This window comes from Narcine bancroftii, chromosome 5 (genome assembly GCF_036971445.1).
Source record: "Narcine bancroftii isolate sNarBan1 chromosome 5, sNarBan1.hap1, whole genome shotgun sequence".
Classification (NCBI taxonomy): domain Eukaryota; kingdom Metazoa; phylum Chordata; class Chondrichthyes; order Torpediniformes; family Narcinidae; genus Narcine; species Narcine bancroftii.
In genome coordinates, this window is record NC_091473.1 from 39964718 (window position 1) to 39978335 (window position 13618).

Here is a 13618-nt window from a genome sequence, read left to right on the forward strand (position 1 = left end):
CCGTCCCTTCCACCTCGGGCCTGCAGGATTCCACCGCAACCTTCCTGGGACCCTTCCCCCACCTCACCGAAAAATGCCTCCTATCTCACAAGGACCCCCCCCAACTTCGCCAGGGCATGCCCCCCCCCCCAACCCCTATCTTGCCACCCCGCTCCATCTTCCAACTTTGCCAGGATCCTCCCCTCACCTGGCTGGTCATCCCTTCCTACCTTGTCAGGAAACCTCCACTTTGCCAGAAACCCCCCTACCCTGCCAGGAAACACTCCCACATCGCCATGACCCCCACCTTTGACATGAAAGCCTCACCTTGCCGTGACCCTCCCCCATCTCGCAAGGAACCCCCACACCTCACCAGGACCCCCCACCTCACCGGAACTAACCCCCCCCCAACCTTGCCATACCCCCCACCTGACAAAAGGATATATCTGAAATTTACAAGTGAAATACACTTTCCATAAATTGCCACTAAATGAACAAAGCTTGCAGTTAGGTTAAAAAAGTACAGTCAACAAGACTTCCAATTCAATACTGCTTTACGGGAATATGCCCACACCTTGCCAGGTCCCCCCACCTTGCCGGACTCCCTCCCACCCGCTTTGCCAGGACCCCACACCTTGCAGGGACTCCTGCCCCCACATCGCTAGGTCCTCCTCACCTCGCCAGGATCCTCCCCACCTTGCCAGGACCCCCCAGCTCACCAGGAAACCCCCCACCTCACTAGGACAATTCCCTCCTCACCTCACTGGGAGGTCCTCCACCCCTACCCTGATCTGCCCCTGATGTCTGGTTGAACTCCATCCACTTCCCTTTTCTTTCTTTTTCAGATATTTTATTGAGTTTAACATATAAACTTAAAGTCAACATTTTAAAGAAAACACATCATGTCCTCTCATATACATACAAGTACAAAAATAAAATGGGTGAAACAATATTAGACAGTTCTTTGATCCACATGTGAAACAAGTTATTGAATTTATCTATGATAACCATGTCAAACCCATATTTTTACCAAATTAATCCAAATAAAAATAGAAAACAAACAAACAAAAATAAACCAATAAACCATATCTCTGTCTGCAATAATGGAGAAAGTTTGAGCATTTGCCATGCTGATAGCTAAATGAACAATTTTATTGGAATGGAAAGATGACCCTTCACCTCCCCTACACAGTGGTTATCTCCAGGATGTGTGCTTAACCCATTGCTCCACTCATTATACAACCATCATTGTGCCCAGGCACAATTCCAATGCCATCTATAAATTTACGATGACACCACAGTTGTCAGCAGAATCACAAACGGCAATGTGGGACTGTACAGGAGGGAGATAGATCAGCTCGTTGAATGGTGTAATGACAACAACCTTGCGCTCAACATCAGCAAAACCAAGGAGATGATTGTAGACTTCAGTAGGAAGTCAGGGGAACATGACCCAGTCCTCATCAAGAGTGCAGTAGTGGAGAGGGTCAAGAACTTCAAATTCCTGGGTGTCAACATCTCCAACGATCTGTCCTGGAGCCTCCACGTTAATGCAATCACAAAGAAAGCTCGCCAGTGGCTATACATTTTGAGGTGTTTGAGGAGATTCAGAATGCCACTGAAGACACTTGTAAACTTCTACAGGTGTACGTGGAGAATATTCTGGCTGGTTGCATCACTGCCTGACATGGAGGCGCCAACTCTCAGGACAAAATACTCCAGAGGGTTGTTAACTCGGCCTGCAACATCACAGGGATCAGACTTCACTCTATCGAGAACATCAACATGAGGCAGAGGCTTTAAAGAGCAGCCTCTATCCTCAAAGTCCCCCACCACCGAGGCCATGCCCTTTCCACTCCACTACCATCAGGATAAAGGAACAGGAGCCTAAAGACGGGCACTCAATGGCACAAGGACAGATTCTTCCCCTTGTACAGGTCAGGAGTGTGAGAGAATAATCAATGAACCAAAGACACTGCTTTACTTTTGGGACACTTTCTTAAATTTATTGTTGTAAGGTGGTTTATATGAATGTTTGCTCTATGATGCTGCCGCCAAATACCGAATTTAGTGACTTATTCATGACAATAAATACGGATTCTATTTGAGCTGAGCCCACATCACGTTGCCAGGACCACAATTATGCTGCCCATCACTCCTCCCCTCCCCCACAAAGTCTGATTGCTCGTTCACCTCTCTGCTTGCTTTTGCTCCACCCTCCCTAGTGCACTACTGCACATTTCCTGCTCTTCCCAAAATCTGCCAACCCAGCCATCCCAACACAAGTACTGTTCGCAATCGTTGCTAAGTTTCCCCTTCATGCTGTCTAACCTCGTTCGTGCTGCCCCCTTCCCCCCTTCTAATCTCCCCACCCTCCCCTAGACATTATCCTTTCTAGTTCGTTTTAACTCTGCCCGACATTTGCCCTCCACATGTGCTCCATCCAGCTGAGCCCGTAGCATTTCTGCCAAATCCACACATGGTGGTGCCTCCTGCCTTGCTCTCTCTCCCTCTCCCACCGCTCCCCCAAGCCCAATGTGGGCTTCGCTCTCACTCTGCATTCACACGCACTGTCTTGTCACCTTGCATGTTGGCACATTTGTCAGCTTTCTCCACCTCCAACCAGCTCCCCTCTGCGTCCAATTCCTGTTGTGCATTTATTGGTTTTCCCCTTGGAGCCCTTCGCCCTTTCAGGTCCGCTTTGCTTCTAGCCCCCACCCCCCCGCCGTGTTCCTACCAGGTCCGCTTGACCTCAGCCCCGCTGTCCTCACCCTCTCGCGTTCACTTCAACTTCACCCTGCCCGGTCCGCTCCCTGTTTGCCGCATCCATCGTGTTTCCTCTCTCTTCTCCCTTTGCTGCCCGCTCCACCTGAGCCCAGCATGGTTCACTCTTGCCTCACGCCACCATCTTGCTCCCTTCCCCGCTTATCCCTCTCTGTGGAGCAGTCTCGTCCGCCTTTACACTGTCACATACTTCGCGGTCCACTTCCTATCAGCCCCATGCGGCTGCGCGTTCGTTATTGAGTTGCCCTTTCAGGCTGTCCAGCCTGGCTTCGGCTTCCCCAACATGCTCCCTCTGCCCATCACCTTTTCAGGTTCGCCTGAGCTCCACCCTGCCGTCTTAATTTCAAGTCCCAGTTATGTCACCCAGCTTCAATATAAAGAATAAACATTGACTCTTTTCTGAACTGGCTTCAGCAATTAGCTTGCCAGAAAATGGTTGAGAAATTATGCTTTTATCCCTTTCTTGATTGGAAATAGTGCATTGGAATTGGGAAAATAAAACACAGAAACAGATCCTTTGGCCCATCATCTCTCTGCTGACTATTATGTCAAATTAAACTAAGCCCATCTGCCAATACACTATGTCCCTCTATTCTCTGCATGCTCATGTGTCTGTTGAATGCCTCCAAGATATCACTATCTTTAAGATTCAGTTTATTGTCATAGTAATAAAACAGTGTCATATTACATGAAATTTTTTTTTGCTTGCTGCAAGGCAGACAGATTTGCCACTGGCAGGAATTGCTTAAGCACCACTTACAGTCAGAGGGAAAGAAGCAAAATACAGATCCCACCCCCCAGTGTCCTTTGATTCACCTCCAGTGCTTCCGCAGCCCCCACAGCCACACAGAGTCCAGTCCAAACCATTGGCAACCTGAGCTCCAGATCCGAATCTCTGACATGGTCAGGAATCCTTCAGCACTCTCGACACCTCCTGGCATCCTGGTTCCAATACCTGGCACCCCTCCAGCCAGTTTGAGCCAATCTCCAGCAGTCCGCTGCCTGGCACGAGTCTCCTAACAGAAATCTCCAGCAGCCTGGAGCTTTCATGGGTTCCTCACCTCGAGTCATGAACAGCCCACCGCATGCATTGGTCCCTCAGCTGCAGAGCCTCCTCACTGGTCTGCTGCTGTGGCCACAATCCCCACAGGTCATCTCTTCCACTTCTCATTCTCAGACGGTGCATGATCTTCACCTGGTCCAGTCCTCTGCTTCCCTGGAGTCTGCAGCCGCTCATGGCTACTGCTGATTAATAGGTGCCGCCATCTTAGGCACAGACCCACTGTCACGGGATTTCAACTAAAACCCACTGTCGGCTCCCTCAACAGGACATTCAAAGCCTGTGTGTCGCTGACAGCAGTTGACTGGGCAGCTGGACCCCGCGGGAGCGCTGCATCTCCACTCCCTTGCTCCCTACTAGTAGCATCGCCGCCACTACAGCGACTCCATTAGCGTCCCCATCTTTAAACCTGTCTTATGTGCTCGTTCTGGCACCAGCCACTCACTGCATAAACTTGCCCCTCATGTCTCCTTTAAACTTTCCTTCTCTCACCTTAATGCTACACCCTCTATTGTTTGACATTTCCACCATGGGAAGAGAGATGACTATCTACCGATCAATTCCTCTCATAATTTTATAAATTTCTATTAAGTTTCCCTCAGCCTGCTCCAGAAAAAACAACCCAAATTTGTCCAACTTGCCTTTCTAACCCATTCTAACCAAGCAACACCCTGTTGAATTTTTTTCTGCACGCTCACCAAGGTATCAACATCTTTCCTACAAAGAATGACCAGAATTGCAAATAATACTTCAAATATCCCCCTAAAGTTCCCAAAAAGAAAGTAGGGGGTATCGAACACAATGTAGTGCCTATATGATTAATAGTTGATGTATATATTTACAACCTTGTAATTGACTGCATTGTGGATGAAAACTTTAATATAAAATATTTTTTTAAAAATCAACTAACCAACATTTGACTCAGCTGCAATGTAGCTTCCTGACTTTGATATCAATACCAATGAAGGTAAGTCTCAAATTTGCCTTCATTACCACTACTACTTGTGTTGGCCCTTTCGGGGACTGATGGACTTGCACCCCAAGATCTCTCTGTGCCTCAATGTTCCTAAGGATGCTTCCATTTATTTGTTTATTCATCTATTCGTTTATCTATTTATCTTTTTTTTCTATCTGTCTGCTATTATTGTACTACTTGCTGCATGAGTCGACTTGCCTGGATACACAGAAAACAAATCTTTTTACTGTATCTCAATACATATGACAATAAAAACCATTCATTCATTTAGTCTGCTTAATTCAGGGCTAATCAGGCTGACAGGATATAACGAGTAGGATGCCATAAGTACTAGTTTTTCCCCTCAATTATTTACAACTTGTAGTATGGACCAGGAGAAGGAGACAGACTATAAAGTTTTCTGATGATCTAGAAATATGCAAAAGGGCTGGTTGCAAGGAGGATATTGTGTCTCTACAAAAGGATATCTATTGGTTGAACAATGAGTACAACCTTTGCAAATGGAACTTAATCCAGGAAAGTATTATCTTAATGGGGAGAGATTAAAATGCAGGTAGTGCTGATGGATCTAACTGATGAATCATCAAATGTTAGCAGTCATCTTTCGATAGCATATTGGCCTTTATTGAAAAGGGCATTGGAGTTTCAAAATGGTCCAGTATTCCCCGAGTTGAACAGTGAACTGGTGAGACCATACCATGCCTGGAGTGCCATACACAGTTGCAATGAAGGCCAAAATTCCATTTGTCTTTTTAATATCCTGCTGGAAACCAATCTTTTGTAATTCATGCACAAGCACTCCCAAGTCCTTCTGCATGGTAGCTGCTGCAATAACTTGCCATGTATTCTTTGAGTTTAAAAGAATGTGGGATGGGGAGAGGTCAATCAATTGAAATGCAAAATCCGAAGGGGCATGATATCCTTTTCGGTAGAATTCAAAATACCTCTATTGGTGGGAGAATCTTGAACAAGGGGAGGTAAATACAGGATAATGGGCAGGACGTTGAAAACTGAAGTAGATAGAAATTTCTATTTGCCTGAGATAGGGATTAAGAGCAGAGAGAGGTATCTAAAAATGTCTTTCCTGCTAAGGGAAATGCCATGATGAACCTCTGGAATTATATACCCTGGAGAATTGTGTAGGCTATACCATTCAAGTTAGCTCGAGGGTGGGATAGGAATATGCAAATATGGGGAGATGGTACAAGAGCTAAGGATCAGATCAACTGTGAATGGTGAGATAGGCTCGAAGGGCTGAGTGGCTTATTCCTCCTATGAATTAATAAAGAAAAATGTTGCCAATTACTTCTAATATTCTATTTTTTCTCTTTTGTACCAAATGTAATTAAATGATATATTGCTACACAAGTAACCAAGGAAACATCTCACCAGAAATGTTCCAATGATTATTCACAGATATCTTGAATATCCAAAAATTTATTTTTGCTGATTACTGAAATTACCTGTGGCACTTTTCCGCCTCTTTAAGAGCAGCAGACTAATTAATGACGTTGATGTAAAAGCCTGTGAAATATACAGAATGTAATCACATAGAGATGAAATAAAATTATTGGTGGTCACTATCTCAAGATTGTCACTAACACTTGTTTGCCACCGTCATTTATTTTTAGAATAAGTATGCAGCAGGATTATTGTACCATATTCGCTTTTCCTCTGTTGCACTATGTTATGTTAGGGCACCAGCATATTGACCAAGATACAACGTGGAGAAATTATGAAAGCAAGATGATCCAAATGCAAGACACAAGTTTCTTTTATTGACAGGTAATAAAACAAAAAATGTAATATTCCACAAAATTTCCTTTAGTCTACAGTAAAGCAGACAAAGATTCACCATCAGCAAAAATTACCCAGTGCCTCTTATAGTCAGAGAAAGAGAAGCAAAAGAGACCCCCCCCCCACCTCACCAAGTCACTGAGTGTCCATTGATTCTCCTCCAGCACTCCTGCAGCCTCACAGCTTTCAGTCCAAACCATAGCTCCAGATCCAAACCTCTGACGTGATCATGAAGCCCTCAGTGCTCTTTGCACCCTCTCGTATTTTGGTTCCAATACTTGGTACCCATTCAGCCAGTCATGAGTCTGAGTCCACAGCCTGGTAAGAATTCCTTAACCACAGTTGCCAGCAGCCCGCAGCCTGCGTGGGTTCCTCACCTCGAGTCACCCACCGTCTGCGTGTTCTTCAGCCGCAGAGCCCCTCGCTGGTCTGCCTCCATGGTTACCGTCCCATTGAGTCATCTCCTTTGCTTCTCCTTCTCAAGCAAGGGGTAGTCTCCCCATTTCATGGTGCCCTGCACCAATCCTCTGTTTCCCTGAAGTCAACAGCCCTCGAACAGGTGCCACCATCTTGGGCCCAGACCCTGCAGTTGCAGAATTTTAATAAACCACCGTTGGTTTATTTAACACGCAGATTAAAGGCTGTAAAGTCAGTAGTTGGGCTGAGCGGTAGAACCCTACAGAGGAGCGTAGAGTGCCCACTCTCTATGGGTGCACACTAGAGGCAGAGCTGCCATGGCAGCAGTTCTGGCATCATCACAATTTTTTTTAATAAGAGAAATGAAAGTTATTACAGGAAGAGGTAAGCCTGTTGAACATTGTGGCGAGCTGAACAACCCATCAATGGAGAAAAACAAAAACCACAGCTGGTGGAATTTTTGAGTGAACCAAGAGAACCAGGAGGGCCTCAGTAAGTCAGGCAGCATCGATGGCAATAGAATGGAGAGGAGTCTCAATAAAGAGTCCTGACCTGAAACATTTCTCTCCATGGATGCTGCCTGACCCACTGAATCCCTCCACGTTCCCTCCATTCACTCAAGCCATCAGTAGAATTGTCTGTCTTCCTCCCAACAGTATCCACAAGAAAGATTAAGTGGCAAATAAACAAAAAGGTGAAATATTTGACTTGCCTTGTTCCATGTCAAACTCTTCCACAGTGTTGACAAAGTGTGGCCGGGAGTAGAAGTTATGAGGGCCTGGCTGCTGGAGACCTCCCATGCTGTAGAAGTACTTTTCGCTCATGGCGCAGCTAGCAAATGCACGGCGGCTGGGGATGCTTGGGTATTTGGTCCAGCTCTTTGTCTCCAGGTCCAAGGCCTCAAAAGCAGTCACTGGTAGTTTCCCCTGTCTTCCCCCTAGCAAAATATCAGTATGTCATTATTTCCTGGATGAAGTTTTGATGACCTTATTTTAGTGTTCAGAATGCTGTCAAAGAATCATTATGGGAAATGTTATGGCTTTATATTTCAGTAACCTCCACAAAGATCTCAAGGTACATGATGGGTTCAATAGGGAGGCCTGAAGGGTGAAATACAGGACAAACATGGAGGTTCCAGAACTGCTGGAATTTAGGCTTCAGGCCTAGATCAGCTGCTTTACTTCCAAAGGCAGATGAGTCCTTGTAATTAAAGGGACTTCGCAGTATTGATTTCATACGAGTGTATGATTGATCAGCAAGGATGGATTATGATGGAAATGGGGTGGCATGGTTAGCGTAGTGGATAGCGCAACACTGCAACAGCACCTGCGATCAAGATTGGGGTTCAAATCCTGCCACGTCTGTAAGGAGTTCGTACATTCTCTCCATGTTGATGTGGGTTTCCTCTGGGGGCTCCAGTTTTCTCCCACCATTCAATTCAAAACGTACCTGGGGTTGTAGATCAATTGGGTGTAATTAGGTGGCACATGCTCGTGGGCAAAAAGGGCTTGCTGCGGTGCTGTATGTATGTCTAAATTGATTTCAGCATTTAAATGGATCTCTGTGTTACTGGGTGCCTATTGAGTGTCACATTCATGGCATCAATCCTAATGTTGAATGTTTGCTGCTCACGAACCCAACTTCTGTGCACTTACATTGGAGTGCCTTGTTGCAATCTGTTACATGTGACATGGGGAGGTGGTGATGGAAGGAATACTTCTATTAATTTTGGATCCACATGATTTAAGGGAGACCTAGTAAGGCTCCTCTATCAATATGCATTGGCATGTGTCGGTCAGCAAGGTCCGATAAATGATTAGTCATTTTCTTTATGTAGGTGTCTGGAACTGACTTCCAAGAGTAGTGGTAGAAGTTGATACAATAGTGGCATTTAAGAGACTGTTAGATACATAACTATGCAGAGAATCAAGGGATATGGATGATGTGCAAGCTGCATACTCAGCACAAACACATGGGCCAAAGTCCGGACCGTTCTATGGTTCCTACAACCTCAACAACCCTCATGTCAGGTGTCATCAGTCTCATAACCATGTAAGGGTTATCAATGTCACATGAATGTTAAGTGGTGCTGAAGATGTGAAGCTAGGTGAATATGGAGCATCTCTGATCCTGGTGACCTCGCGGTACAAGCCCCAGGCATTACCTCTTTATTCAACCAAATACTAACGTTTAAATGTTGTCCAATTGTGTGCACATCTCAGTTAAGCTGAACAAAGTTGAATGCTTTAAATTTTCTTTGGCTTCCTACCATAGGTCTGAGGGGAACCTACCAGACTGAATCAGAAATATGCCATAATGCTGACTTAGCAGTTGACAAAACTGGTTGGGTTTTTCTCCTTGCTGTGAAAAGGGCAGAGCTAATGGTCATGCATTGCAAGAGCAATGACATAGAAAAGATGGGTTGGGAGGAATGAGGCACTTGTCACAGAGGACACTCCACTACTCCAGACAATAAGGGGTAATAGCAGAGACGTTGACTGAAAGTGTGGGGTTAGATGACTGGCTCTATTTTGGCCAATGTGGATGTGATCAGCTGAATGCCTTCCATCAGTGCTATTAATTTTTTAACAGTTCATGATGATGCTGAATCAAAGGGCTGAAGGGTTTATTCCTGCCCTTATTTCTTTTGTTCTCCATCTTCATGTAATCAACCATAAGAATGCATAAAGTGAATCAGCCTCAGAAAAACCCCAGCTTCCAACACAGGTAAGCCTGAGCCAAAGAACCCCCAGTGCCCTCCTTCAACAACCAAATAAACATCAGTAAACTAACTTGAAAATACAATGAACACACGTCGATGGAAAGCAACAACAATTGATGACTCATCATGCCAGAAGTGTGTTCGCTTACCCAGAACAAAAATTTTGTTGCCCTTGAGGAAAGCAGAGGCTGCATACTGTGGTGTCAACATCGGTGGGAAATGTTGCCAGTGATCTCTGGCTGGGTCATAGACACGTACAAGGGCTTGCGGTGCTGCATCACAACCCATTCCTCCCAAAGCGTATACTCTGTCATCTGAAACAGAAATAATAATCAAAGCAGTAGTGTAGCAACTGAAACCAAAATGGTGATGATGAGTTTATGTCATACACATTGTACGATAAACAAACATGCCAAAATTCTTATTTGCAACAACCAAACAGATACATGAAAAGAAAAAGTATAATGGTAAACTAATTGAATTAAATTAAAAGAAACAATAAACACACAAGATATATTTTTTAATGTTAAATGATTAGAATTGGATACTTAATGGTTAGAATTGAACCTCGTATGATTGCAATGCTCTATATTAAGCGCTGATGCCAATAAGATTGGGCTGGTGCCATTGAACTTGAATGCTGCCATACCAGATTGATTTGTGTTTATCAACAGTTAGTTCACAAGTCAGGATGTAAATATATTATAATATTTATCAAATTTAGTTTCACTGCACTAACTTACTGCAATTTATGTCTTTGTTCAGGTCTCTAACTCCTTGTTGATAATAATTTTAGCGTTTGCATGTTTAAGAATGTGAGCTTGCATTCTGCTGGGTTAGTGCCATTTTCTTGGCCAAACCCTCTCGTGATTCTCTGCAGGAATTTCTTTCAGACCAGCAGTATCTCGGGCACATTACTTACAGCCTAAGATAGCTTTCTATGTTAGTGTTACATTTGTGACATCCAACTTCATTTTGAACGTTCTTGCATTTTCACATTTCCTCTTTTATTATTCTAACATCTGTGCACTTACACTGGAATTTCTGGAGAATTCTCACTTAGAATGTAAAAAAAAGGCAGAAACTAGCTTAATCAAATAGTGTCAAGAAAAGTACAGAATGCACATGATATTCTTTGACTAATGATGCTAGTGTAACATTATAAAATCATGAATTATGTATACCCAGCAAACCCAATGAAAGGATGTTGTGACCTTTTCCCTTTTTAGTGCAACTGTATTTCAAGAAATATAAATCGAAAGAATTAATAGTATTGCAAGGTCCCAAGGACGAGGAACTTTGTATAAAAACACAAAAATGCTGGAGGAACTCAGCAGGTCTCGTAGTGCCCATCGGAGGTAATATTTCAGACCTAAGTCCTCCATTAAGGTTTAGGCAAAAAGCAAGAAGTTGCCTGAATAAAAAGTCTGGGGGAGGAGGAGAACAGGCAAATGGCAATAATTGGACCTGGATAGGACAGGAGAGGAAAGGTGAGAATTGATCAGCAGAGGGCTGCGGCTTTGTGAATAAAGAACTGGAGGAAAGAGGGATAGGGAAAAACAGTGAATGGGAGGTGGCTAATGAAAAACAGTTAATGCCATCCAGTTGGAGGGTGCCCAGTCGGAAGATGAGGTATTGTTCCTCCAATTTACGGGTGGTCTCAGTCTGGCAGTACATGAGACCATGGTCAGGGATGTCAGCAAGGGAATGGGGTGGCAAATTGAAATGGGTTGCCACTGGGAGATCCTCACTATTGCAATGGACTGAACGAAGGTGCTCAGCGAAGCAATTTCCCAGTCTACGTCCAGTCTCTCCGATGTGGTGGAGACCACAACGGCTCCCATTGGATGTAACAGAGTGACACGGTTAACGCGCCGCTGTTACAGTGGGGTTTGAATCCAGAGCTGTCTGTAAGGAATTTGTATGTTCTCCCCATGACCTGTGTGGGATTCCTCCGGTTTCTTCCCACCACTCAAAACGTCCAGGGGTTGTAGGTTAATTGGGGTATTTAGGTGGCACTAGCTTGTGGGCTGGAAGTGCCTGTTTCAGTGCTGCATGTTTAAACTTTTTAAAAATCGATAAAGGGACTGAATGTAACAGTGCACATTATTATACTACCATCCAGAGGCCTGGATTATTGATCCATGTTAGAGTTTGAAAGCCATCATAGCAACTGGTGAATTTAATTTCAAGTCATTAAATAAATCTGGAAATGAAAAGCTATTGTTAGTAATGATGAATATCAAACCAGTGCATCGTTGTAAACAATCAGTTGGTTAATTGAAATCCTTTAGGGAAGGTAATACATTGTCATATTTTAGTCTATCTCTTACTCCAGCAATACAATCAATTGTTAAATGAAAACAAAATTCTCGAAAATCTCAGCAGGTCAAGCAACATCTGTGGAAAAAGAAACAGAGGTGAATGAAAACATGAAAGTCTGCAAACACCGTGATTGAAGTAAAAACACAAAGCTGGAGAAACTCAGTAGCTCAAACAGTGTATTTTAAATGGCAAAGATGAAGATACATCATGAATGTTTCAAGCTTGAGCCCTTCATTAAGGTATGAGCAAAATGTGGTCCAAGGCCCTTGCACATAGCTTGAAAGGGAAAAAAAATAAACAAGTTGCAAATGTTGAATAAGTTGAAACATTAACTCTGTTTTTCTTTCTGCACACAGTTCTTGATCTATTGGGTGTTTCCAGACTTTCATTTTGCATTGCCAGCACCTGTAGTTTTTTCTTGATTCTTATAGGCTCAACTCTTATCTGTCCTCAGACCTGTTTTAGTTATTTGTTTGATTCAAGGGACAGCAAAGAAGAGAAAAGATGCTGGGTGGAGCAAGCAACATCCACATCCTGTGAATTAATTAAATAGATATTTTCACTGGGAAAACACATCCTCATATTTCAACAAAGTAACCCCACCGTACACAAAAAATGAGTAGAGAAACACATCAACCAATTAATTTAATATTGCTTTCGCCCAAATCAAAGGTGCTCCCAATCAAGCTACAGACACGATTTTCATTTTATTTTTCTTTCCATGAAATCACAATTCCTCAATATGTGCATATAATCATCATTATTTCCCAAGGGGATGGTGATTACTTACAAGCTAAAGAATCACTTAATCAGCATGGTGGCTTGAAAGGAATAGATTTGTGGAAAATTTATGGCATAGAAAAAAACTATTTGCCTCATTGCAAGAGTTTCTGCCTCTTCTACCCCTTTTGGGGGGGGGGGGTGTTTCAAAGTCTCTTGGAGGAAATAAATTCAATTTCCTAATTTCTCCTCTCACCTACTCAAGTATTTAAATTTCCATGCCCCCTGCCTTTTAACCCCTCAGCTGATGTTTATATTTCCTCTATCTAGGTGCCTCCTGAATTTATTCTTGACTCGGATCTAAAGAAATACTCAGCCACTTCAACCTTTTATTATGTACTTTTTTTTCATCCAAAATTTCCTCTCCACCATTTTTAGGCAAGCTCCATTATATTAATATCTGTGAAACCAAGGGCTGATTCAATCAGTAGCAATCAGGATCAATGCATTTGGCATTCCGTCACTAAGGAATAAGCATCTGAAAGGTTTGCAGCTGAGTAATGATTTGATTTTTTTTTTGACTCTTAATGGAAGATATGAAAAAAGGTTAAAGTGGTTGTAGCAGGAAGGGATAAAAGGCATCTTCACAATGAATTAAAAGAATGAAAGGTTAAGAATGCAGATAGTTTCATCAACTTACTCCAGAAGCAGTGTTCAGGGAAAGAAATATAAAAAGACTTTGGAATTTTATTCAAAAATAGAGACAGCTGCATTTTTCAAAAAGCTAAATAGAAGTCTAGTCAATCAACAAGGTATGCTAACGAAGTTAAAGAATATT

At 43.3% G+C, this 13618-nt stretch overlaps 1 protein-coding gene across 5 annotated transcripts in view; it reads right to left on the reverse strand.

The window, feature by feature from the left end:
• The window catches only part of klhdc8b (kelch domain containing 8B), a 133526-nt gene that overhangs the window by 79658 nt on the left and 40250 nt on the right, over positions 1-13618 (reverse strand). For all 5 annotated transcript variants that reach the window (XM_069937171.1, XM_069937173.1, XM_069937172.1 and 2 more), the window contains 2 exons: positions 9885-10049; positions 7726-7950 (listed from right to left, as the gene is read on the reverse strand). In XM_069937171.1, the coding sequence (XP_069793272.1) occupies positions 7726-7950; positions 9885-10049 (390 nt within the window). The remainder of the gene's footprint in view (positions 1-7725; positions 7951-9884; positions 10050-13618) is intronic.